Source organism: Poecile atricapillus, chromosome Z, assembly GCF_030490865.1.
Source record: "Poecile atricapillus isolate bPoeAtr1 chromosome Z, bPoeAtr1.hap1, whole genome shotgun sequence".
NCBI lineage: Eukaryota > Metazoa > Chordata > Aves > Passeriformes > Paridae > Poecile > Poecile atricapillus.
In genome coordinates, this window is record NC_081289.1 from 73,429,041 (window position 1) to 73,456,951 (window position 27,911).

The 27,911-nt window shown below is 38.2% G+C and overlaps 1 protein-coding gene across 1 annotated transcript in view; it reads left to right on the forward strand.

The window, feature by feature from the left end:
• Nucleotides 1–27,911, forward strand: part of EPB41L4A (erythrocyte membrane protein band 4.1 like 4A) — a 126,012-nt gene that overhangs the window by 58,245 nt on the left and 39,856 nt on the right. Inside the window, exons 3-11 of the mRNA XM_058827262.1 lie at nt 3,482–3,533; nt 4,612–4,690; nt 8,331–8,428; nt 10,981–11,101; nt 15,104–15,191; nt 17,129–17,217; nt 17,606–17,669; nt 26,602–26,693; nt 27,656–27,733. Coding sequence (XP_058683245.1) covers nt 3,482–3,533; nt 4,612–4,690; nt 8,331–8,428; nt 10,981–11,101; nt 15,104–15,191; nt 17,129–17,217; nt 17,606–17,669; nt 26,602–26,693; nt 27,656–27,733 — 761 coding nt within the window. The remainder of the gene's footprint in view (nt 1–3,481; nt 3,534–4,611; nt 4,691–8,330; nt 8,429–10,980; nt 11,102–15,103; nt 15,192–17,128; nt 17,218–17,605; nt 17,670–26,601; nt 26,694–27,655; nt 27,734–27,911) is intronic.

Below are 27,911 nucleotides of genomic sequence, written 5' to 3' on the forward strand. Positions count from 1 at the left end.
GGCACAGTGTAAATTGATACCAGATACTGTGCTCATGGTTCTCAATGTGGATAGACAGCTGGGTCTTCCTGGAGAGGGTATTTGTGTCTTCTGCCTCAGCTCCCAGGACTTTGCCCCCCATCTACTATTTTCAGGTGAGACACAATCACCAGAATATGTGTAGCAGAAGCTGAGGGTGACATAGAAAACTCTGTCCAGAATCACAGACTCATTAGAGTTGTAAGGGATCTCTGGAAAGCACCCAGTGCAGCCCCCCTGCCAAGGCAGAGTCACCTGGAGCAAGTGACACAGAAACACATCCAGGTGGGCTTGGGATGCCTCCAGAGTGGAAAACTGCGCTCTCTCCCTGGCCAACTGTTCCCGTGCTCTACCACCCTCTATGGAAAGTTCTTCCTTCACATTGAGGTGGAACTTCTTGTATTTTAGTTTATGGCCATTGCTCCTCATCCTGTCACTTTGCATCACTAAAAACAGTCTGACACCATCCTCTTGGCACCTACCTTGGAGATATTTATTTGCATTAATGAGATCATCTCTCAGTCTTCTCTTCTCCAGACTTAACAGGTCCAGCTCTCACCATCCTCATAAAAGAAATGCTCCAGACCCCTCATCATCTCTGTGACCCTATCCAGTAGCTCCTTGTCTCTCTTGCACTAAGGAGCCCAGAACTGGACAGAGTTTTCCAGGTGTGGCCTCACTAGGGCTGAGCAGGATCAGCTCCCTCAGCTTGCTGGCCACACTCACTACAGTCCCTTTGCCACTGCCTTTATGGCTTTGCTAGGGGTGTGTAGGATAGCCAGGCTAGTTACTGGTCTGGAAGAGTCAGTGTTTCCTCAAGGTACAGAAAGAGCAGAGATAGCAATTTAAATACATGATAGGTCAGGAAAATCTGAGCAGAATTTGATGAGGGAAAGGGTACTTCTGAAGTTCCCTTGTGAAATGCCAAAAGAATCATGCTACATACAAAAAATACAGAAAATACAAAAAGTACAAAAAATAGGCTGTGATGTAAATATTCTTATTTTCTTACCTGATATTGTGAATCTGAGCTGTTATAATCAGAATGTACCACATACTGACACCCTCCTAGGGCTCTAAGAGGAGAAATACAAGAAAGACATCATGATATTAATTCATATTCCACCATGCCCCCACCCTGTAATGTAGGTATGTTTTTCTCCCCTGCTAGGAGGAAGCTCTGTTTGAGCATGCAACCCCAAGAGCACAGCAGGTAGGAGATAACCCATGGCAATACAGGGAATTAATATCATATAATGTAGGTCATATTTTGTCCTTACAATCTTAGTAAAAAGTCAAACTGTACGTAGCTTGTATTTTGTTGAACAGATTTTTTTCTTTTTATGGATTTTTACACTTATTCCCAAGCATGGTATACTAAATTATCTTGGAGGAAAGAGAATTGTTGTGTGTGTTAAATTAGATGTCATAGCCAGTGGAAAGAAAATGGAGCCTGATAATGTTCAGTAGAAGCAAGAAATTTTAGAAGAATATTAACGGATTAAAACAACAAACACAAAGCTGATGGTCAGGTGAGTTACAGGTAGTAAGAATAAACTTTGAAAGTGCAGCAGGATCAGTTCATTGATAATATGATGCTAACTATAATCTATATAATTAAAAAAATAGAAAAAGAAAATAGTGACATTAAATACATATTTGTTTTTAGGAAATGCCTGAAAATTTTTACATTTCTCATATAATAAGGACATGCTGTACTCAGCAGACAGGTTCTTTGCGCTGAATATTTGCAGGAAAAATCTGACATAGCAATTCCAGTTCTCAATGTTGTCTTATGTTGTGGGAAAATCTCAATAATTTCACATTATAATTGAAAAGTGACATATTTTTTCTTCAAAATTGTGTTTCTTCCTGTGGTAAATGTGTTCAAAAACTGACTTGTGTGTCAGGACAGGTACAGATTTGTAAGAATCTAATTAAGATGGTCCAGCGTTTAGTTTGAAGCTGATAGATCTTTCTGCACCAGGCACTTCATTGATTGATACTACAGCAAACATTTCAACCTAGTTTATATTTTGTTTCAAGCAGGTTCATGGAATTTGACCCAAGTTTAACCCTAGGCAGATACAAAAAAATTAAGATCCCAGATTTATAGTAAAGTTCTTGCAGGCACTTAAAAGGGCTAAGTATTAAATACTGCATGGAACATGGATGGATGCTACTTAAATATCTGGCTTGTATGGGAGCCAGACTTGTAAATTACAAAAGACAAAAGATCCCATTTACTCTTTATGCTGTACTTTAAAACTTCTTTTTTTAATTTTTTTTTTGTGTGTAATTTCTACTTAAAATTTAAAAGGGAGTTATTTTCTACAATAACATTGTACCCTTTTAATCAGTCTTATTAAAAAAAAAATATTAAAAAATTACTATATGTGTTTGTAAAAAACAATTGGTAAACTAGCCCCTTTAGTAACTGGATTGGTTAGGACTATTAAAAATTATTATTTCTTCTGTAAATGTTAAATCCATCTTTTAGATTCACAGCACTGGTCTCTTGCAGTTGGGTGGGGAGGTGCTGGGTCCTCCAGCTCTCTGCAGCAGTGGTGAGCTGTTTGCAAGCCTGTGCCAGGGGGGCAGAGGTGGGAGAGTGCTGGGGAGTGTCACACTGTTTGCCAGGAGATGAAAAGGGCGAGGGCAGCGTGCTGGAGCTGTCTGGGCGTTCACCACTCTGGGGTTTGTTGTCAGCAACTGTGCTGTGCAAGTGCATTGGATTAATGAGACTCTGGTTTTTTGTTCCATTTCTCTTGGCTCTTCAGCCTGTCAGCTTGGGTAGTGTAACTCTACCCGACACTGTTTATCCATCTGTACAAGCATTTAACAAGAGTCTCACACACATTTCTGTGTGGCTGTGCCCAGGTGTGCTCGCAGGGCCACGGTGTTGGCGTTCTTGGATCTCTAAATGATCTCATCTTTACTGTCTGACTTCAGCTTGAAAAATGCTTTAGCGTTATCCATTAAATTCCACTCATCTTTGGCTTGCAAATAAAATGTTAGAAATCTCCTGCTTCCCCCCCCCCCCCCCCCCCCCTTGCATTCCTCAGGAAAATTTTGGCAGCCTTTGAAATAATAAATAGCTGTGCGGTGATTTTAAGCACAGGTTTTTGCCATGGCCACAGTGCTAAATAGTGGCAAAATGAAAAGGCAGATGAGATTCTTGTCTCTTCTCCACCACACTGAAGTGTTTAATCTCACCTGTGCTGATCTCAAGACCTGTGGTACGCACAGAACTAACAGAAAAATGTATTTTTTCATACCAGCTGATACTTATTTTCACTAGTACAAGTGGCAGCACTCTCTCTTCCAGGGATAAGAGTGCAGTTCCTCCAGTCAGCTCAGTATGAGGAAAGGAGAAGAAAAGGTTAAGTGATATGAATAACCAGTTGTTCTGTGTTAATTTTCAAAGTTAAGTAACTAATTTCCATAATTATGTGTCTCGCAGTACTGGCTGGACCCTGCAAAGACCCTCGCTGAACATAAAGAATTGATAAACAGTATGTATTTAATTTGAACTTAAAGGGCACAGATGAAGTGTTCCATCTACCAAGTCTGCACAATATCTCTATTCTAGGCACAACATATTTATAGTTCTTAACAAGTTTATTATTGCAGTTCTTTCCTGTATCAAAATTTCACACATGGATGGCACATGGTATTGTTTAACAATGTCATTATTGTCCAAAGACTTCTGTGTGCTTAAATTTTGTTTTAGGCTAATAAGTGGTGTTATTCTTAATTTGTATAATTAATTTTATAGTAGCTATGATGCCTCTATCATGCTTAGCATACCATAATCAATTTAGATTCCCTTCTGCTTCTTAAAGTAAAAGTGGTACCTCCTACTGATAATAGATTAGATAATAGATGTTCTTCTATTACTCAGTCTTCAGATATTGCAGATGGTAGATCTGTTATATTTATTACAATTAAAGAATGGTATTTAGAGATATTTTTAAAAAAAGATGTAGATGTGGAGAATGCATGAAATAAATATAGCTGTAAAAATTTTGCTACTGAGTTACCTGAATAACAGGAGAGTAATGTTTTTAAAAGATATATTAGAAGAACTTTTTCCAAATATTTCTAAATCTAATTGGTGCATAATTAAAAATGCTCCATAAGATACTTGGAAGTGTGGAAGGGATTAGTAGTCAGCATTATCAGTTATTAAAGGGAGTTGCATTTCATGCACAATTACATTTTTCAAAAAGCTTCAGTGGAAAAAAGTACTTAAACATCAAAATCAAGCAGCAAAAAAATATCTTGGAGAAATAGTAATTTAGCAATGAAAGCTAAATTGAAGTATTCAAAATAAGCAAAAATTCCAAGTAGGCAGACAAGATGTGAATAATTAAAAGATTAAAAAAATAATACTAAAATCCTTTTTTCCCCCTCATGTGCAATGAGTGTAGATGTATGGATTTGCTGTGTAAATGTAACATTTTTTTTGAAAATTTCAAGTTTCATAAAATGTTTAGATAGGCTTCTTAGTAGCTGTTTTGTAGTCAACAAATTCATACCAATTAGCAATTCATGACAACTCACTTTTACACCAAATTTTTTTTCCTGCAGCTGGACCACCATACACTCTGTATTTTGGCATTAAATTTTATGCAGAGGATCCATGTAAACTTAAGGAAGAAATAACAAGGTACAGTATTTAATAAAAGCATAGTTTGTTAATCTCAGGCTAGCAATATATTTCAGCCAGGTGCATATTGTTGTGGCGTGCCTGGGTTGTTTTTTTCGCTTGAACATCTGAATGTTTTTGCTTGAACATTGGTGTGCAGGTGGAAAATTGTCATTAACTTCACAGTGGTTCATAGTGACAACTGTTAGGAAGCCCAAGAAGAAAAGATGTTCTACGGCACATGAAAAATCAAAGTGCCTTGATGTGCATTTTTGGGAGTATTTGGGTTTTTTCTTATTTTCAGTAATGCATTGCTACAGCTGTATTTATAATATGCTATAACCAAGTTTAGAGTTTACTTGGATATCAGATATAAATACAGGGAATTTTCTTCTTTATTGGCCATAGCTTAAATTCCAGAACTGTTTTTCAAGGGGATTTCTTTTGGTCTTACTAAAATTATGTGAAGGAAATTGAGGAGTTGCATGCTTCTGATTCTTTTACCTAAGCTTGTCCTCTGCAAGGTATGAGGATGCACACAGTAACACATGCACATGCTTGCACACAGACACACATATCGTTATCTGAACTCTCTCACAGTTTTGGGGTTTTCTGTTTGTTTTATATATTTAATGTCTTGGACAATTAGTTTTAGATTCAAAAGGAAATTTGAGAATTTGGGTAGGTAAGTGGACAAACTTAGCATGCTGGCATGCATTAACAAATGTCAAAATATTTTTGATGTCCTAAGAATGTGACACATACAGATTCATTAGAATGCATACAGGGTTTTCAATTTTCCTAAATCACAGGTTGCAGCACAGGTAGAATATTTTTCTTATTCCAGGGTGAGGAAATTCTTTTGTTTCCATATTGGCAGAACAGGAATAGAAATCTCCAGTGTAACAAGACCTGGGCTGGCCTGGTAAAAATAATAAATACTGTAACTTGACAGGTAAAAAACCATAAGCTGGCAGCAATGGGATGCCCCTGTACTACGGAAATTTGCTACTGTTTTCTTGTACTTCCCCAGAAGAGCTTTAAGTCCTGCCCACAGGGAAAGACAGGTGTCCTTGGGAAAGGGAACTTTGGCCACAAAACCTATTGTGGTTGCCTCTTGGGAAGCAGAGTGGAGGCAGGGGGCTAAATTTTCACAAGTTCATCCTTTGCCCTGTAGCAAGGCCAGCCAGTGATCTGCACTGCTGATTAGGCACGCAAATCCTGTCAAGAAAGGTTGCAGTGGCATTAGGAAGCCTCTGGTCATGACCTGACAGTGTTTGGCCATGCAGAACTAGCACCTTGGGTGGTACAGAGGGACAGCCTAGGAAAATGATATGATGGTATTGTTAGTCTTCTATGAAACATATTGAATAGTCAACTGCCTTCAACATCTGTGAACACTTATTACCACTGGCTCGTAAATCTTGGAAGGAAGGCTGTTTTTTTTTAGTTCAGAAAAATAACAGTAGTAGTAGTAATAGTAGTATTAGTAGTAGTAATAATACCACCACCACCACCACCACCATTTCCTTAGAATAATTTGGGTTGGAAGGGACTTTATAGATGCTTCCACTTAAGAGTCATTAAAGGCCCTCTTTTCCTTATAACAATAATGTTCTGCCTAACTGTGTAATTCCAGTGATGTGTTAAGTGCTTTGTGCTAATCAATGTGTTTCTTTGGAGCATGTATTTATTACTTTAATGGATGTGAGTGCTAACTCTGTTGTTATTAAATTCTGATGATCTGTGTCATTACATTATTACTCTCTGCAAATAATGAAAACCTGTCAAATTTGTAATGGCTTTGCAGGAGAATCTGGCTTGTTGGCAAAAGCTAACACTGTGGTGTTTGCTGGATGTGCTTGTTAAAGAAAACTTGCAATTAGGCACTCTAATATATGCATGACAAACATGACAGCATACAAGATGAGACTGCTTTAGCTGTAGGTATGGACAAAAGGCCTGTTTTTGTGAGGGGCTCGGCGGCTTCAGTGGGAATTGAGATTGTTCACCTTACAGGAGTCACTTAAGCAATTAACAGTGCAGGATGCAGGCGCATTTTGAAGGTTCCGATGCTACTTTAGTTTGAGACTGCAGAAATATAGGTACCTGCTCCAAAGAAAATATATTTCTATCATCCTCTCCTGCCAAGCTCTGCTTTGTAGAGGTGGAGAAATGCTAACAGAATATGACTGTGCATCAGAAATGCATTTTATGTTGGAAAGATCATGATGTGTACTCCATGGAGGATGTCAAATCATCTTGGTCATTATCATAGTTCATACAGGGAAGATTTGTCTAGGTAGGACTGTGAGCATAAACTAGAAGCAGAACTGAGGCATTGTTTAGAGTGAGGACGCACTGAGTGTCTGTGCTTTGTGTTGCCCAGTGATATTCCCAGGAAATTCTTATGCAAATGCCCTGCTCCTCTAAGGTAGAGAACATTAACCATTTTTTAGAGGATGGACATGCCTATTATAACATCTGTCACAGCACACATTCTGGGGGAAATCATTAATCAGAAAGACATGGGTGTTTTTATTCAGAGGCTCATTTGATAAAGTCTAGAAAGTTTGGTTGGACATTAAGTTTTCTGAGTCAGCTATCATGTAACCTGCAGTTTTTAAACTTCCCTGAAATCAGAGTAGATGCACTTTGAACTCACAGATCATTCCAAGGTGCTTTCATAAATTACTTGTACTAACACAGCATAAATTATTTGCAGAGTAGCTGAGTGGCTCTATGTAGATAACACTGAACCAGTGAATAATGGAAAAGCTATGTGCTTGTATGGAAGACCTTTTTTTTTTTCTGTAAAAAGTTACCTTAATTGTATTTTTACATGTTGTAGGAAATCAGTGCAAGAAATTTAGGATGATGTGCATAAATCTGTTGTAATAGAACCAGACAATATCCAAATAGTGTTTAATGGATTTCTTATAAATCATTATGTGAAGTTGCAAAAATGCAGGTCCTTTGTATAATGGCTTGTTATCTTGTCTGTTCCATCTGCTTTGTGCATATTGATTCATTCTAAGTGGTCACAGCTTTATCAAGTGTAGAAACAGGTTATGACTTTGAAAATTACATTTTTACCCCTGCTGTCCCTATTCCAGGCAGGAAAGTACCCTGTGCTATGACAGATTCAGTTAGTTGCTGATGGCACACCCATCTGTCTTTTTCATGGGCTCCATCAAACCTACCTGCTGCATTATAGCTGGTACTCTGGTATGTGGAGAGGAAATATTTGAGTAAGGAAGGATCCAATACCCAGTCCTCCTTTGCACTGATCCAGTGATGAGGTTAAACTTTTGCCCTTTGATAGGTTTCTTGTTCAATTTTTCTGATTCCTATCCTCTTCCCCACTTCCTGACTGCTCTGTGGAAGTCAAAAGAGGGAAATGATATTTTAGGGAGATAATTAATTTCATCTGCACAACATAAGCATATTAGAAAAGTAGGGGAGTTCTCCCTTTCCTCTGTTCTTTCACTGGATTAATCTTAGCTGTTACTTCATGGTCAATAGGGGAAATAATTTAGAGAGGAATTCAGGCATTTACTGTCACATAGTTATGGTACATGCTATGTGCACAGTAAATGGGATAATTTTGAAATATTAATTGGACTTGAAATAACAACTTTGTTCTGTCTCTGTGTTTTAGGTATCAGTTTTTCTTGCAGGTAAAGCAAGATGTTCTACAGGGCCGTTTGCCTTGTCCAATCAACACTGCAGCACAGCTGGGAGCATACATAATTCAGTGTAAGTTGTCCTGGCCCACTGAGACCTTCTTTCTTTCAATCACAATCTGCATTGTGATCAATTTTAAGTGATGACTGAAGACATCATTAACACTTTATGCATTCATTTCCAAACAAAAATATCCTGACTGATTTCACTTCAAGAGCTGTAAATAAATGACCATTCTGAATCGATAATGCAGGAGCAATATGGAAGTTAATGTAAAGAAGAAACTTTAAAGTCAGTCTGAAGACTGCTAAACATTTTCTTTGCTGGGGAATATTTCATCAAGTACTCAAGACTTTATGATTTTGGATTACATGTAGACTATGACAAAACCTTCATCAGGGGATTTGCAGATTCCAAAGGCTATTGGCAGCCTCAAATCACAAACTCTGGGAAATAAAATATTATCTCAAAAATACATAATGCCAATATGAATGCATGTTTACTTAAGGGGAGGATATGATTCAACCTAAGGTGAAGAATTTTCATTTTATTTAGTATTTATCTACATTCATCCGTCAGCAGAGATCTTTTCAGAAGTGGATGTTATATCCTGCATGCTTAATAGAACTAGCAATCAATTAGAAAGAAGCTGTCTGTCTACTGGAGCTGCTATTCTTTTTCCATTAAAGCTCAAGACCTATATTCAAACACAGTCAGTGACCAAAAACTGTGTGAAGAGCCATGCAGGGACCTCTATCTGAAATTTCTCCTGTGTTAAATTTAGATTTGTCTAAAGTGATATGTATTAAGGAAAGATTATTTGTATTATTTGTGTTACAAGTGTGACTCAACAACATACATATATATAAGTTTTATGTATTATATAAATATTACAATATTAATTATAATAATATTATTTAATATAACATAAAAAATAGTCCTCCTTTTAGATCCCTTTTAGAATGACACGGCACACAGTTCTCAATGTGTGTGAAATGGGAATGGGCATAATACAGGATCTCATGGTGGATTATATGTGTATCTGAAAAGCTGAAATTTCAGGCAGTATTTATTTGTGTACAATTATTTTTGACTTAATTTTGCCATCTAAGAAACATGATGTTGTCCTCTGAAAAATCGTTTGCAATGCATGTTTCATTTTACTGGCAGACATACCTTCCCAGAAAAAATACTGCAAGTGTGAAGCAGGAAAATGTGCAATGATGCATCTTCATTTAGTATCTTCATTTTATTATGAGAAATGAGTAAGAAGACTAAATTCATGCCCTTTAGTAATTTTGTAAGGTGATGAGGGCTGTTTTGTTAGAGTGTCCTGTTCCTCTATTTCTAATCTCAAATATTCTGTTGGAAAACAATGAGGAAGTTTATGGAAGAAAGAAGAGTTAAAGCATGGCCAAGGTTACATACAGTAAGTTAAAGTTATAGTCCAGGCACTAGGAGGCATGCATTCCCATGGGCTCTATAAAAAAATTTATATTTAGGGCTGGCAGTAATTCCAAATATGTAAAGACACCTGAGAAATGTCTGCCTCAGACAATGAACACATAATTTTTAGGGAGATTTTTCCAGTGAGACTTTCAATATCCCTACTGAGCAGATCACTGTCTGTTTCTAGCAATGTAATTTCAACATTTTGGAAAGAATCGTAATTAGGTAAGTCCTTTCCACCTTGGCTCTTGAAGCCTCCTTTTGACTATGTTTTTGACATAGTGGGCATTGGATAGAGAGCTCCTGTGAAGTCTTTCTCAGGGAAACCCAGTGTAGAGATATTACCCAGGGTTATAAAAAAATTTAGATACTAACTTTTGCAGAGTTTCCCAGATAGATGCAATTATAGTTAAGATCATTAGATGTGAGTTCTGGCCAAGGTGCATATTTGTTTTATAATTATATTACTACATATGAACAGACATGACTAATGTGTACAAATTCAGGGTTGCTTTAAAGAAAATTTCAGAAAATTGGTTATTTGTCATAATTTTTCTTTAGGAGAAGTCTTTTGAAAGCTATTTTTATTTTAAAAGTGATTTTGATATCCAGGAAACACACAGATATTTTATTGTAAAAGGAAAGCTTGTGTTTCTTCACAAGAAGCAGTTACCATTAGAAGTCCTTCCCTCTAGGACTCTCAGGATATTTACCTCCATTTGTATCCCCAGCTTAAGTTAAAGTCCCAGCAATAATATGGATCAGTTCTGCCAGTAATATTGCAGTTTATCATGAGAGCACAGATACTACAAAACTAGACTTTTCTTCTACACTTCTTTTGCATATGCTGCCAAGTAATGTCATGGAATTTAAACTTTGCTGGCTTGGTCAGAATTTTGTCTGGCCTGTAGAAGCAGTAGGTTTCCAGTCAAGGCTTCTACCTCTTTCTTCAGTGTATCTTTTAAAATGAGTGAAGACAATTTTTTCTTGGTTTTATGTGTGCTGATGTGAATAGTTCTGTATTCTCTTCCTTTCCTTTTTTCCTTATCTGACTACTCACTAAATTGGTCACCAGCTGGAAAGGGGTGGCTGGGCACCAGTAGGTGGATTATATAACACATTTTTTGTCTGAGAAACAGCACAGGTGACCTTTGTTTTCTCCTTGTGTCCTGTAGCTGAGCTGGGGGACTATGACCCATACAAGCACACGGCAGGTTATGTTTCCGAGTACCGCTTCGTTCCTGACCAGAAGGAAGAGCTGGAGGATGCCATAGAGCGGATACACAAGACTCTGATGTAAGAATTCAGTTCTGTTGGGAGCATGGCAGGTAACAGCAGACTCAGGGATGCTAGGTAGGTGGAGAGGAATAGCCTGTGTGCAGAGTGGAGGCTTCTAGACTTGAGGAAAGGACACAGGGAATCCAGTTATACCTCTCAGAAGCAGAAAAGATTTTTACATATTGAAGCTGTTGTTTTAGGAATTGAGTAGGACAATAACTGGAAATGTGAGGTGTGTCAGACGTAGGTATGGGTGTTTCAGAGCCAGCAGTTTTAATAAAAGATATGCCAGAAATTCAACCATACGTAGAGCCAAAATAAACATTCACTTGCTTATCTCCAAGTTCATGTCCCTGGTAAGTGTAAAGAAGCTTGTTCTAAGAAATCCCTGTTAGGTGCAATTGTGATATAGCCATTTATGAAGATGAGAGCAGTAAGGATCCCTTCATGACGGTGTTCATCATAACCTTTGTCGAAGTAATGCAAAGAGAATCAGTTACTCATCTTGCGGTAGATCTAAATTTCTTGATTTTCTTGCTATAATGAAGCCACAGTCTGGATAAGGGTTAAGTAATTTTTGCCTGTAGCATTGTGTGTTAATGTTATATGTATCTTGTTTAATGAGAATAGGTATTAACTCAGGGTCACAGCTGTTCTCTGAAAAGTTTTCCAGTAATTGGAGTCTGTGCCAGTTGCCATGTTGACCTGAGCTTTCTCTTCCAGGGAAGAGAGTCTGTTGTCAGTAATTATTTCTGTGTGGTCACATGACAGCCTTATACTAATTGTTACATTTTTGAGAACTTTCTACATGTCGTTCTGTGAGTGTCCTGTTCCAGAGACAGGAAACTGAGTCACAGCTAGTTTGTTCGGTTCAACACCACAGAAGTGGTTTGTGAGAAATGAGACTTGAGATGAATTACTGTGAGCTAAGCAGCCTCCATTTCCCTCTCTTAAGTTTCTGTAGTCATTATGTTGAGATGCCAGTGGTTGTGAAGGGATGACTGTAATAGCACTTACTGATCTGAAGCTCTGGTACTGTTCTGCTGCTTGGCTGCAGTTGGGTGTCAGGGATTTAGCAGCGTCAGAACACAGAGGAAAGTCAAGGTGTACTCATTGCTACTTCAGCCCAACTCTTACCACCTGCACCGGTGACACAGCTAAGAAATGAGAAGCTGCAATGGCTGAGGGAATCTCAAATTGTCTCATCAATCAGAGACATTTTAGGGACAGGTTGGTGATATGGTGTTGAAGAACTGTACTCTTTCTGGATCCCAGCTTGGAGACATGGGAGCTTTTTTTTGGTATGTGTGTGTGTGTGTTTTTGTTGTTGTTGGTTTTTTTGGTTTTTTTGGTCTTCAGCATTGCTGTGGCACTGCTCATGCCTTCCTTCTCTTGGTTGTATAGAGAAAAGCTAGTTTTGGTTGCATGTTTCCTCTCAGTTTTTGGTTTTTTGTTGTTTTTTTTTTGTTTTTTGCACAGCACAACAGCTATTTGGAGATTCGGTAAGGATGCAGTTTTTTGAGAAAGTTCCTAAAGCCGGGAAGGTGAAGAAAGAAGTCAGAGGGGGTTTCTGGCTCTGCAGCCTGCCTAGTGTGATTGTTGTCCCATCCATAGACCAGCATGACAGCTCCCAGGTCAGAGAGCAGTGTGAGGTTACATGATATTGTCAGGCACATCTGGAAGATCAAGCAGTGACTTTGGGGCTCACACATGAGGGAGCAAACACTTAGTGCTGGAGGAGAGGGAGAGTCCCTCAATGTGGACAGGAGAGCTGGTGCTGCACTGCTGACAGTGCCCATTTCAGACTGTGGAAGATCATGCTGCCAGTGGGGCAGCATGAAATGGGGCATAGCGAAAATGCCCCGATATTTAGCTTTAGAGGTAGCTTTTGATGTTGTTTAGGGCCTCAAGTGGCACTCAGGTGCCCTTTGACCATCCAAAGGAGTGTGTGCTGTCACTTTGCCAGCTCTGTCATTCCCACTGGCAAAGACTGGTTTAGTTTTGAGATGTGTGATGCTGAGGAGAGTTTGTGTTTTCACACATGATAAAAGTGAAACACCCTTTGTACTAACAGAAGTTCTTTCAGTTCCTGACAGTCCTTCATCCCTTCATGTTCTGGCTTCTCCATCTGTTTTTGGGAGGACTTCTACCTCTGGCTTCCATCTGCTTCCTTCAGAAGCTCCAGCTCACATCTTTGCTTCCTTCATATTTTTGCAAATGCAGTTTTTAATACATGATGCATTACTGTGAAAGTATTTATAAAAACATACTCAAACATTTATTTGATATTTGAGCCTTTTGGTCTTTTCAGAAGCAGGTGAGAATAGAGAAGTAAGTTCATCAACATTTTTCTAAGCCTGGTCAGTAAGGGAAGATTAACAGCAGGATTTAAATTGGTGTTGTATTCTAGCACTAATTCAGTAATAGGGTAATCCACTTTGCTCAGGACTGATATTTAGCCTGCTTGTAAACTCAGTGAGACAGTACAGCCCCTGTGAACATTTCACTTACATTTCTGAGAGCTACTTGCAAGACTTTGAATTAAAAATCAAGCTGCAGAGTAAATTTTTACAGCAAAAATGTATAAAAGATGTGACATTACTGATGTGCCAAATATCCAGTTTTCTGCATGTTCTGAATGCAGATAATGAATGACACATCATTTGAAGAAAGGGATTTCTCTTATAAGCTTCAGGTCTGCTGCTTTTCCAGGAGACCTTGGAGAGAAGAGCACCTGGAAAAGTGGCAGTGATGTTACACAGATAAGATGAGCTGAAGCAGTCCATCTTCCAGATACAAAGAAGGAATTTTAAATGCCTTTGGATACCTTTAAATATCCATTGCACTCATGCCAGCACTGCAGTTTCACATCTTTGACCTTGGAAGTTCTCTTCTCTTTATCAGCCATAACACAAAGTTGGGAAAACTTGGATGGTAGCTTCTAGGCTAGAGAGAATGGTGACACAAGAAGCAAGAACGTGGATAGTGCAGGACTTCTCCAGATCTTTGGTCAAGGTGTTGAATGTAGAATGCTTTACTTCACACCTTGAGTTTTAAAGGTAGCACATCCAGTAAAGTATTTCCCCAAGAAAATGAACAGGGTGAAGCAGGATATCCATCTTTTTGAGCTGATATTTTTAAAGGATGTGCTGTACTTTCCCAATAACAGTCCAGTTGCTTTCAGAGAATTATTGAAAAGAAGTGAAAATGAAAACATGGCTTCAACTATTTCAAGCTTACAGAAGAGAATTTTGTTCTTTTTTCTGTGACAGATACTAAGGGAAGAGCAAATTAAAGTCTGAGGACAAGGCTTTGAATTTATTTAGTTGTTTTGTTCTTTTTGAAAATAAATCCATTGTCAGTAATGTCAAATATGTTCCTACTAGACAGGAGTTTTCCCTCACCAGTTTTCCCAGTTGCTTCCTGCTAGTGGTACTTTTAAACTGATGGATTGATATCTGTAGCTAGGATGGCAGGCAGGATCTTTGAAATGGCTAATCTCATGAGACAGACTCCAAATCTTGTTCTCAGTATAGCAGACCTGGGTACTACCAGCTGGTGTGACTTACAGTAGGTAAGATTTTATGGAGAAAGTAATAATTTATCTGAAGTTGTGGACCTTGCTTTCAGGAGCTTCAATACTGCTGTGGAGAAATAGTACCCCAATGAGTCATACTATTCCTGCTTTATTAATAATAATGTAGTCTTTGGGAAAAAAAATATTTTGCATATTGAAGCCTAAAAATGAAATGTGTGAAGTGTGTTTGTGACAGCAAGGAAAAGGTTATTACTGCATTAGGCAAACTCTCTATATGTAGATAGCATTTATGTCTATGGCAGGAGACCACGAGAGATCTAGTCTTACTTGGAGTAAGAACTTCAGTGTTGAGAAGAAGATGACAGTCTAAAAAACTGGTAAGAAGGGCTGCATATATGTCCAGAAAACTCTATTTATTAGTATGATCTATTTTGATATACTGATTGGAATTGCAAGATCTTTACAAGTAATTGTGTTTACAGGGGTCAAGTTCCTGCTGAGGCAGAAGTGAACTACTTAGGTGTGGCCAAGTCTCTGGAAATGTATGGAGTGGATCTCCATCCTGTTTACGTAAGTGTTACCTATGAAAAATAATTACTGCACTAATGTGTGAAACAGAACTTATATGGTTTTGTTGCCACAGGATAACTGGAAAGGGAATACTACTCAAGAAATGCAAAGGAGCACATATAGTACAGATAGAGAGGATTCAGTTTTTCATACATACAAAAGCCTAATGATTTTCAGATTAAATGCTGTGATTGTGTTATGCCTGTAAAAACCAATCAGTTGTACTCTGGAAAATCAATTCAGATAGAAAGGAAACTGTGCAAGTGTCAGGAGGCATGAGTGAGGGTTATCACCTTTGTATTTGACAGAAGAATTTGCACATTATTTTTGTTTAAATAAGAAAAAGTGTGTCCTGAAACTTTTTTAATACCATTGCAAAAATTAGGGTGGAGTAGCAGTAGCACGTCTGGCTTTTTAAAATATTTGTTATCGAGGTTTTACTAAAGATCCAGAGTATATTTCCAATTTTTTCTGTGTTGTATCATGCAGCATTGCAAGTTGTCTGTATTGCCTCAGAAAACCCCTCCATTTCTTTTGTCTGTCAGCATGTATGTTGGGATTAGATCCACGTCATCACCTGGAGGCTATGTGCTCCTGGAGGAAACATCATTCTATCTTGTTTGAATTATTCTGCTTGTGGCAGGCTTTTTTTTTTTAATAAAAGAAGATCAGGAGTTCAAATGGGGAGTGTAGTATAGATAGCTCACTGAGTTACATGTCAGTACTTTGTAAAAGTACTTGAAAGAAAAGAAAGAAATCAAGATACTACTGAAGATTAAATATGTATTTCCTCTGAAAAATGTGTAGCCTGCAATATAAAGTACCTTTTAATGCAATCTATGGCTTAATTGTGTTCATATCCCAGGCTTTGTTCCCCTCCCACCCACTGAAAGCTGGGGAGTTACTGCAACAAGATCCAACATGAACCAACAAAACCATGTTATATTAGTACAGTCTGGAATTTTTTTTTGCCTCATAACTTGCTTTTGTTGTGCAATGAAATCCCTGCCTGGGTAACCTGTGAACATCGTTGTTCCTACTTACATTACAGCAGCTGCAGAAGCCCTCATTTGAGACTGAAGCTGCACACATGACGAGATGCAGTTATTTTCCTCTTTTTCTCATTTGCTCTTCCTCGCTGCCTCAAGTAGGCAGGTGAATTTGAAAGTTCACTTTCTTTTCAAGCTGACTTTCTTTTAACCTCCTGCACTAGCGTTTTCACTCCTTCAGCTGTGAGCTGCTTCTGGTTTTGGTTATTGACTGTAAATTGGGGAGGTAGGGACATTCTGCCACTCAGCAGCAGGGCTTTCACCCTGTTCTCTCCTAGTGCAATTTGAGATTTGTGTCCAGACTTCAGGAATCCTGACATCCTTTCCTTCAGGGGAGCTGATGAATATGGCTGTTCCCTGCATGCCATTGCCCTTTCTGAGCAACAAAAAAGAAGCTTGGCTCTTCCAAAGGAGCGACTTCACTTGGAGGCAGCAGCAGCTGACACTTCTTTAGGAGAGGGGGAAGGCAGCTGTGTGGTTGTATAAGTCAGAAAATCACTATTTACTTGCAGCTGAAAGTTGGGATATCTGTTGCATTCATGCCTGCATAAGGAGCTCAGTTTGTGAATTTTGGCCCTTTGCCAAATAGCAAAAATTAATTCAGTAAAAAAACAAAAAAACAAAGGTTTGTTGTTTTTTTTTTTCAGCATGGCATGAAATTCCCATTCTTTCCCTCACTGCCATACTTTCTTGCCTCTTTTCCTTCAGAACTACAAATTTTCATATAGCGGTTTTCATCAGTACATCAAGTACAATTTCCCCATTTGTACAGAGTGATATTCAAGTGATCTACAGGAGTATATTCAAGTCACCAGGATGAATTTCTCACTGGATTGTACTGTTATTCTACTTACAACTGCATGAATGACATAGATTTTTATTTTCTAGGGTGAAAACAAATCTGAATACTTTCTAGGATTAACACCCATAGGAGTTGTTGTCTACAAGAATAAAAAACAAGTAGGAAAGTATTTCTGGTATGTATTATTTAAATGTGCAGTCTGCACTCGAACAATAACAATGTTGTATGGAAGTCTGTGATTCGTGGTATCAACCTGAAAGGTTAATCATAGCAATATGAAAAAAGTATGCATAGAATTCTTAATATTTCTCTGGATTATGTAGATTTTTAATTCTTTGAAAATCCAGGTATTGAAGACAGTAGATCACCTTTACCAAACTCATGCTGAAATGTTTACGTATCATTAATTGTCTGCTGGCATCTGGGGCATACCTGAAAAATAAATCTTACCTGTGAATTTTTTTTTTTGCCTTTGTATGGAAATGCATACAACTTTTTATTTTATTATGCATGAAATTAAAAGCTCATGGAGTACTGGCTGTCTTTTTTTCTCAATATTACAGGCCTAGAATTACAAAAGTTCACTTCAAGGAAACACAGTTTGAACTTCGAGTCCTGGGAAAAGATGTAAGTTTTTATTTAGGCCTGAAAAGATCAAAAATAATTTTAGGTCTAATGAAGGTGGAAATTTAGTGTGTCTGTCAAAATCTAATTTGTTTTATTGAAATTTACTGTATGAAACCAAATGTAGGTGAAGGGAATCTCACAAAGCTGTCAGGCACAGAACAGGCAGCCACATTATATAGCATGAAACCCATTTGCCAGAGTTTAACATCACTTTGCTCTTAGATCATTTGAAAGAAAGTAATGTTGGTTCCAGTGGGGCAAGGACAGCAAGCTGATAGCAAGAGAGGAGATTTTAAGATAAAGTAAGTTTAAAAAAAATTCTTTAAAAAAATCTCTATAAATTATCCCCTATAAAGCATGTGGAGTAGGGCCAGGAGGAGACTGTTGAGAATGTAGGAAAAAATAATAAAACGTAATAATAAACATAGTTGCAGTCAGTTTGTGGTTTTTGCTGTCTGGTTTAGTTATAAGTTTAGTTAGCGGAATTATTTTTTGAAAATATTTTGTATGCCTTTTTGGAAGATGAAAGTTTATAGTTTCATGAAGACTGATGGTTTATAGTTTTACATAGTATTGACCTGCTGGCAAACATACCCTTTACTGTTTATCTATGTGTCTTTGTTCATCTATGTAATGGTTGTCAGTCTCATCCATGGTTTTTCCATGAGGACATTTGTCTTGCTCCTGTTGTGGACAGCATTTCTTGTGTCTTTGCAGATGTCTTATTTATATTTGGTGTGGCAATCTATGGGAATTTTATTTCTGAAGGTGTGTTTGTTGAAATAGGAGAGTTATTTAAAGGCTGAGGAAAGATCAGAAAAACTTCTCATGGTGTTTCATATAAAGGGTCAGTGATAGTTCATTGATACATAAATCAGTATAAGCAAGTCCAAGCTCGACTTGGAGTGATGCTGTAGCTTCTGTTTGATGCTACATTTCCACAGTTTTTGTTTCAAACATGTGAAATTGCAAAGGCTTAACGTGCTGAGTAGAAAACCTGGAAGGTTTTGGAAAAGTTGAGGCTGTGAATACTGATGACTGGTGAACTCTTACCATTGTAATCATAAGGCAGACATTTTTACAGAATCTGGTAGCTTCAAGCCTCAACAGGTATTTCTAGGAAATTGTTGAAGAGAACAGTGAGTACAGGGGTGTGTACCTTCATTAAATTTGCCTTTGCCACTAATACTAATCTGAAGTATTTCCACAGCACTTCATATCCTAACAAGATCAGGAGAGGCCAAAATGGCTCAGAAAAATCTTCTTTTTCCCTTTTTTTAACAGTCTGAGGGTACTTTGAACGAAATTATATATTGAAATAAGCAGACAGTAAGCCCAATCTCTGGATTAAAGTTATCATAAAAATTTATGCTGTTCTATGCAGAAGAGGAAAAGTCCATCAGTGCATTTGTATGAATATATGTTCCAATAATCTTCAAAAATCTGATTCACAAATTTATTTTATTCCTCTTGTTTTTTTGGAATAAATGCTATCACTTTGTCCTCTCATGTGACATATGAATATATTATAGGAGAGTAAGTATGCCATTTTCACTCCATCCTGCCTCCTGGAATATCACTTTACAGACCAGGGAATTAATACTTTCCTTGTATCAGATGTGGTATACCAAGTCTGGAATGTTTTGTGTGTTGCTGGTTAGTTGTAGAGAGCTCCAGAAGAGATTCAGGAGGAGTAGAAATAACAGGGACTTTCCATGTTTTTAAATTTAACTTTATGGCATAAAGTGAAGGAGCTAACAACATGGAGCAGATGGAGCAGATTATTTCTGAGTGAACCAAGTGCCATGTGTGAATCATGTTTTCCATACGTTGTAAAAACTCTCTGCAGGGTGGGTTTTGATCCATGTTTCCACACATACCAGCTACCCTTATTCACACTGTCACCTTTCACTGCTCATGAAGGGGAACCTGTCAGTGCCTTTAGTACCAGCAAAGTGTTGCTCTTCCTCTCAACAGTTACTTGTGGTAACTTCTTGATTGTTGCTTGCTGAGATTGGTGTGAAACTTCATCCATGCCAGAAGGATCTGTGTATTTCCCACTAGAGGGGTGGAAATGGACATCCTGATCTTGACAGATGACTGTCTAAATGTACAAGTCCATGTCTTCAGACTACCTAAACCCCACACTCTCGGGTGTCTGTGTCAACCAGACCTGTGGCTGCTCATTTTCTTGTTACATTGCTTCACTTTTCATGAACTTGATGTTTACTGAGCAGAAGTTGTTATTGCTTAGTGTCTTATAAATAAATAAGTTGCTTTGGCTTTTCTGTTTTGCAGTGTAACCTTTTGTACTTCATATCTCTTCCATGGGAATAATTTCTGTATATTTAGCTACCTCATATTTTTTTCCTGCACACCAGTTGCTATTGTGTACAAGCATGGCCTTCAGTATTTTGGTTCTACCTTTCACTACTTTGCTTGTATTACATGTTTTCTCTCCAAGGCCATTGCTGTTCCCCCTCCATAAACAATATATTGCCTTTAATATTTGGTCATCCATGGACATGTGAGACTGAAGCTTTTTTTCAGTGGTGTTAATCATTGAATCAGTATTTCATTGTCCCCTGCATTAATCTATGCTATGAATTCTGAGCTATAAATGGGTTAGGTCTTCCCTGGCACCTCTAAGTACCAGCATGAAATTAGGAACCCTTCTCCTGCAAGGACCGCACATGTTCACATTCCCTGAACGTGACAAAAAATTGCCAAGAATGTTTGAAGATTAAGGAAGTTTCTTTCTCAGAAAACTGAGAAATTCATCTAATGCCTGTGCACAGTTTCTGGGAGCATGTCTGTTGAGCGACCTTGCTGGAAACAATCCAGGAACACAGGTGGCTGCCAAAGCTTTTCCCTTTCCACCAGCAAAACAGAACTTGATCACAATGGATGCTCTGTGTGGGAGTGAGTAGTGGAAGGGGTGCACAGCATACCTCCTGTGTTTCCCCATGTGAGGAGCATGGCCTGATCCCTAGTTTTCTCTCTCAGCTAGGGACATGAAAGGAAACAGAAAAAAACATGCTTTGATAGACTGTGTAGGCTGGGAATGTAAATGTAATAATAGGCGGGAATGAGAGATGTGGAGCCTTTTTGCCTGTAGGTACCAACTACTTTTGTTCTGTTCCCCGCACCCCAGTGCCCTTCTGTGTAACTGCACCTTTTACTTCAGCTGCTCTGTGTCTGAACATGCACATGAATGATTTCACTCCTTAACAGAAGTTTTGCATAAACCCTGCTCTTACTTCTCTTGTTTCATAAAGCAGGAAGAATTCAATGTGCAAAACACTTGTTTTCGTCATTTTTGCTGTAAGAGAAAGGTCCTTTTGAGTTCTGAAATTTTTATTTCAAGACATCTTGAAATTTCGGTATTTTCAAGTCAGAACAGTCTCCCAATCTGTGCAGTTAAAAATTATTTACACATTTTTCTTCTGCAGTCTTCCATATTCAGATGAAGAGGCCTCCCTCAGCTGAATGCACAAGGAGAAATTAGTAATGACTCTTCAGGAGTAGTACCAACCACTGAGGCAATTCTAAAGTACATAATCCTCCCCATTTTGTGTGGCTGAAACTTGTCTAAATACAATTTTTTTGTTCTTTTACATAGTCTAGAAAACACTATAGATGTGTGTTGTCTTTTTAGTCTGCTTTTCATAAGTGTGGTAAGTCTGAAAAATAAATTATGTTAATAAGGTGGTTCAGCTGTACCCCTTCTTTTCCTATCAAATGCTGTATTCCATCCTGAGTTACAAGTTCCAGCCAGGAACTTCTAATTTGATTTATTGTTGCTGCTGTTTCTTGGGAAGGTTGAACAAGAATTGAAGATATGTTACTCTCAGTCTTAGGTCCAATGTGTTGTATGAGTAGTTTCCAGAAAAAAATAGCAGTTTGATTTTTCTTAGGGTTTAAGAATTGCTAATGACTTTGTATCATTTGCATTTGCACCCACTTAACTCAGAGTGATACTAAAGGGTGGAGGTGAGCAAGCACGGTGATATTAATATGTCATATTAAACAGTTTTGGCTTGTTTTGGTTGCTTGGGGGTTTTCTTCTCTTTGTTTACTCACTTCCTGAGCCATCATAGAAGGACTGTAAGATTGATTTAAGGCTGGCATAAAATGAAATTCACTGACACTAAGGTGATACTTCAGCTTTCTTGTTTTCGAATTTTTCTTTAGTATTTTTGAATTGCTGTAATATACAGCTGAGATATGTTTGTTTCAATGTTGACATGCAACTGATACAGCTTTATCAATTTTAATTCCCAACTTGGTATAATGTTCCTAAAGATTGACCTTGAGTAACCAGTAATAGTACTTTGCTTGTTATACAAGCTGTGATTTGTCTGCGTATGTCAATATTAAAGACAGAATACTTCCTATTGGAATTAGCAGCTGATGGTACCCAGGTATGTGCCTAACCTGGCAAAGAATAATGTTCTGAAGCAGTAGCTTCAGAGCCAGTGTTAATGATTCTTACATGTCCAGGTGTAGCATGTGTACATGCAGTGTGCCCCGTAATGGAGCAAAGTCCCTTCTTACGTAGTATTAGCACCCACTGTAACTGGGAGGAGTGGTGTGTGTGCTGGCACAGTTCCTACGATGGTTTTAGGGTATTCTTCTTCATTTTCTGAGCCTGAATTGCTGGGAGCCCATAAATGTCTCGTAAATTAGGGTAGCAAAGCCTGCTCTGGATCAGTGGTTCTCAATTTTTGCTGTGTGGGTGGGTTCAGTGCTCCCTGGAATGGGTGTAAATCTACTGACAGTGGTGTGTCATCCTGGGAATAATCCATGAACTCCAAGAGCAGGGGGTCTTCTGGCTTCCAAATGGAATAGCTCTCATTTAGTGTTTGACTTCCAGGTGGAGCTGAGCTTGCCCTCCCTGGGAACTGAGCTAGCTGCGCACAAAGCAGCTCTGAGCCTGAAAGCTGTGTAATCAGGCTGGTGTGGCAAAGCAAGCAGGAAGCTGTTTGCCAAGGACTCTTGAACTTGTGTGCTGTTCCAGGGGTGCTCTGTGCTTAGGCAGAGCAATATCGCTTCTGACTTTCCTCTTTTGAAGGGTTTAGTAACACGCTTTCAATCTTTCACTTGAGAGGTGTGGGTCTCAGGGTGTAGTGCTGTTCTGAGTCCCAGCTGTCTAGTTGAAATCTTAAAGGCCCTGCGAAATCAGTCTTCTGGCTGGTCTGGAAGCCAGCATAAAGCAGGGAAGGGCTTCAGTGTCTATCTGTGTGTAAGCTTGTAGTGTAGGCAGCTGTCTGCATACACTGTGCTAGTCTCTCTCTCCTGTGGTTAAAAATGGTGGTGGGGTTCTATCAGTATGAGCTGTAGCATGTTTTGGAGACTGCAGGTTTTCAGACCTCCTAAAAGGAGAGGGGTATGTAATGCTCATCCTCACGTTGTTTTTCAGTGTGTGCCTTTGTCAGGGTTAGGAGGAGGCAGTCCCACAGCTTGGTTTTTGCTGCAAGGGTCCTTTCACAGCCTCCAGTCTCACCATCCCGGCCCTCCCTTGATCCTGCAAGTCACAGATGGGATTGAAAATAACCATACAAAAAAGAGTGGTTTTCTACTTGTTTGATTAGCAAAATGGGTTTCCTGAAAGAACAGACAAACACCAAGATGTTTCAAAGGAGAGAGATCTCTAGAATGTGCAGACAGCCCAGGACTGCTCTGGAAACAGTTCATGATTTACAGTGCCTCACCTTTAGTACACTGGGCACTCTGAAAGCAGAAGGATGAGTAGCCAGGAGAAGCTTGTGAGGAACCAAACAGCACTGAATGACTTTGGAAGTGTCATTTCCTATAAATCATTAGTAAAATTACAGTCAGTCTTTGTTTTGTTTGGTTCAGCTATATGAGAATAATAATCAAAACACCTAGCTAACACTGGTGTAACTACCTGTAGGAAATTGCAGCGTTCAAAATGCTAAAAATGTTGTCTTTTATTGGAAAGAAAAGGTCATGGTTTTAACAGGTAAGGCCATCCTTACTTTACCTATATAAATCAATTCATTCCCTTGGGGGAGAAATGTTAAACCAGAAAGGCATTGCTGTTCTCAGTACTGCTTACTTTTTATATAAGCATTTATAAATTGCCAGGGTAATCCCTACTCTTACAAGCTTTAAATAGTCCTAAAAGGATGGAGGAAGTCCCAAACCTGTCTGTGCTGTAAGCAGTGTCACACAGGACTTGGTTGCAGTAAGGTACAGAATCCTTCCCAGATAAGCTAAGACATGGTGAATGATTTATGGATTGTTTCCCTTTTGATGAGTGTTTTAAGCCTTTTTTCCTCTCTAATAAAATTTAATTGCATTATTGAGTTATTGCAAGCATCAGTTTTGAGGCCATTAGTTTTCAGACATGTTTTTTCTTCAAATTCAAATAAGCCTGGGTGTGTTATCAGAAGGCTTATTGGTCTGTCCCATGATTTTTAGGCAATTGTTTCACTTCCCAGATCTGAGTTCCATAATGTTTTGGTAAATTTGATCTATAGGGTTATTCACTCCCTGGCCCCCCTTTTTTTTTACCATCATGACTGCCCTTGATTGCTGAATACTAAGTTTAGATGTTTCAGCATCATTTTTCTTACCAGCTAGGGCAAACTCTTCTGTGTTAGAAAATTATGCCTTCATATGATGGAATCAGTAATTTTTGCTCGTCAGATCTTTCTATGATATGACAGTGTAACTATATGCTCCCTTTATTGTCACACACTGATTTTCATGTGTTTTCATGCTGTTTGCTCTGTGTATGGGAAAACTTTAAAACTGTAACTTAAAGAAGACAAAATGGACAAATAGAACTTTTTTCCCAACAGGAATCTGTCACTGAATGCCAGTGGCATTCAAACTGGTCTAACAGTAAGATATGGCAGAAACACCTTATTTTAAAAATTCTCTTAAAAAAAAAAAAAAAAAATAATTCATACCTGGCTTCTCTCTGTCCATCCCTTCCCACATCCCAGGAACTCCTTCCTTTGTGATGATGTAATTAAATAAATTTAAATACTACAGAGGATTCTTTGCCTAAAAGTAGGAGTGAACAAAGGAGGAAGACCCTACATATTAAAAGTGAGTCACTGAGTTTTTTCCTAACAGAAGCTAAGCTGACTCATCATATTGCATCAAAGTCCAGTCAGATATTAATGTTTTGAAGATGAGTATAGTTGTGTAGGTTTATATGAAATCATTAGATGCCAGTCTGATATAGAAATTGTAATTTAAATCAAATAATGAAATCCAAAGCTGCTTTTCTGCTATGTACAAAATAAGCAAATGTAAAGTACCACTTTACATATTTTCTTTAAAAGTTTTAAAATGTAAAAAGGCATTATGATTTTTAAGTGCGTAGACTCTTGTTTCTAGCCATCAGAGGAGAAAGTGCAATGTTATTACTCTGGAAGACTCCAAGATAAATTGATTTTTCTCCTTGACTATTTTCAAGATTTTTGAGGAAGCCTTTACCTTTCATGAATTAAACTTAGTTTTGCTTGTGAATCCTGCAGAGAGATGATGATCCCTATCAAACCTGAGGGACTTTGGGAATATATTTATGGGACCAATGTACATCAGAGTCATTCTATGATATACCCAGCAGTATCAGATGAATTCTAGGTTTCAGCATCCTTGGTGGTTTTTGTCTTACTGTCCTACCTGTATTCTTCTCTCTTGTGATAGAGAGTAAAATGTGCTTTTGATGGAAGACCAGAGAATTATTTTAATTCTTTGCCTATTCCATGGGGCTGTTCCAACCAGATATTTAACTAAAATAAGACATGGGAGAAAATAAGCTCATGTGTATATTTTCAGTATAATTTTCTTTTTCTTGTCTGGGAATAAAATCTCTATTCTTCTAATCACAGGTGCAAAATTCTGTCATTTTTACTGTTATTTGTTTCAAGGTGAAGGTAAAGCTGCTCGAGGAGGTAATTTGTGGTTTTGTGAAGCTGCTTGACAACTATTAATAGAGATATAACTGGTTTCTTGTTATAGGTGAGATTTTGAATTCTAGAGAACATAATTAATTGACAGTTTGCAAGGTGCTTGCAGATAATAATAAACAATAATAAATGAGGAGGGGTGAAAACTTGCCCAAGCTCCTTACTTGTGTGTGGATGGGACTGGAGGAATGTAACTAAGGCAAGGGCATAGATTGTCCGAAATCAGCTCCTGAGGGTGGTGTGAATCACACCTCCTTTGCAACCCACGCCTTGGTGAAATGGTTTTAGACTCAGTTTTGCTACAGGGGCTGTGATACCATGCTGAGCTCTCACACTGACATCTCTGGGACTGCTTATTCTTTGTGCAAATCTTGGCTGAAGCACCACTTGAATTCACCAAGTGAAAAATAGATGGAAGGGTATTTTTTGTGAACACATCTGAGTGTTTTATTCTGAAGTTAGCTTTTTTAAAAAAGAAAACTCTTCCTTTCTTCTGTTTTTTGGGTTTTTTTTCCCCTCAAGTTTACCTTAGTCCTTTTCTACATGTATGTTTGGTGTGTTTCCTGTGTCATTGCTTCATATTAGTTTATAACAGATCTTGAGTTCCTTTCTTTCACTTATTCTTGCCTTTTTTTATGCTGTTAACCAGAATATTTCTGAGCTGCAGTTTCAGAAAATATCAGAAAGATAATTTTTGAAAAATAACACTTCTGTGTTTCATTTAGGAAAAAAGTTGACGTGTATGAACAAGAATGAAGGAACAGAAGTGTTTCAATAATTTCTTTTCTCTGTTTTTCAAAAAGAAAACTGCTTTTAAATGAAGAATTCTACAGAATTGTAGAACCTGCTTTTCTTCATGCTGATTTCTTTTCTTACATGGACTGACATGCGATGGTTGGATCTTGTGTTCAATAAATGAGACTCACTTCAATGGCAGGATCCCCCCCTAAGAATATTAATTTGTTTCATTTTATCTTCAGTGCAATGAAACTTCCTTCTTTTTTGAAGCACGTAACAAGGTCACATGCAAACATCTCTGGAAATGCTGTGTAGAGCATCACACATTTTTCAGGTGAGTGATGCAGAAGTTAGATTGTGTTTTCCATAGAGCCTACACTGAGTGGGAACCTTGTGTTATACCTGCAGAGTGGTGTTACAAAGGCTTCCTGCCTGGAAACACATTTGTCCTCTTGGTTATAGAAGGCTTTTAAAAGCCTACACCTTTTGTTTACAGTGATTTGAAGCAGTGTTTTTAAAATTGGGTAGTTTGATGGTTTCTTTTGTCTTAGCATTCTTTTCTAAACAGTGCTTCAGGTTGCATATAGTAGGCTTTATCAGAAATATTCACAAATGTATATGGCAGGATTTAAGTTGCCATATAGATTTTGATGTATTTGACCATCAGATTTTCTATAGCGGCTTGAGGGAGGCCTTTGGAATTCAGACATGATTATTTTCTACAGTGCACAAAAAAAGATATATATATATTTTTTTTTTTTAATAGAAATTCACTGAATTTCTATAACATTTTGCTTACTTATTGAGGAGTATAAATCTTCCCAGTATACTGCACATTTCAAAGCACTTGATTTTACAGCTGCAAAAAACACCAAGAGAAATTTGCTAAGATGTCTAATTGGGAATTGGTGGATGGAATCCTCTGGGCTGCCTTTAACAGTCCTCTAAATGAGTGAACTGAGAATCCCTCCTGCAGTCTCACTACTCTGGCAGGGTGGGTTTGCCTTCTCCCAAAATTAGGTGAAAGGCTGCTGGTGCTATCAATTTACACTTGACTCTGAAATAAAGAGCTGTGTAGTCAACATTGGGGGGGACAAACAGGGACAAAAGAGGGGACAAAAGGGAGACTTTCAACCCCATAAGAGCCTGTCCTGAGGTAGGGATGAAGAGGAGCTTGAAGAAAAAAAATTGTTTTGAGCCCAAATTTATATTCCTTTTTCTTGACTTGGGATGGGGAGTGTAATTCAGACCTATCTGTGCAACTTACTCTGTTATTTTATTTTTCAAACTACGCAGGGTGCCAGAGAATGAATCAAACTCTCTGTCAAGAAAAGTCAGCAAGTTTGGATCCATAGGTTATAAACATCGGTACAGGTGAATTTTTTTGATTGCTTAAGCTTCAGTTTGCACCTTTTTAATTTCTTTTCTCCTCTTCCAATGAGAGAAAACCCCCAATTAGAATATGACCCAGTATCATTCTGAAGACAAAGGATGAATCAGGACCATTTTAACAGATTCTCCTTGGGAGTCTAGCGGATTTGAGACAAATAAA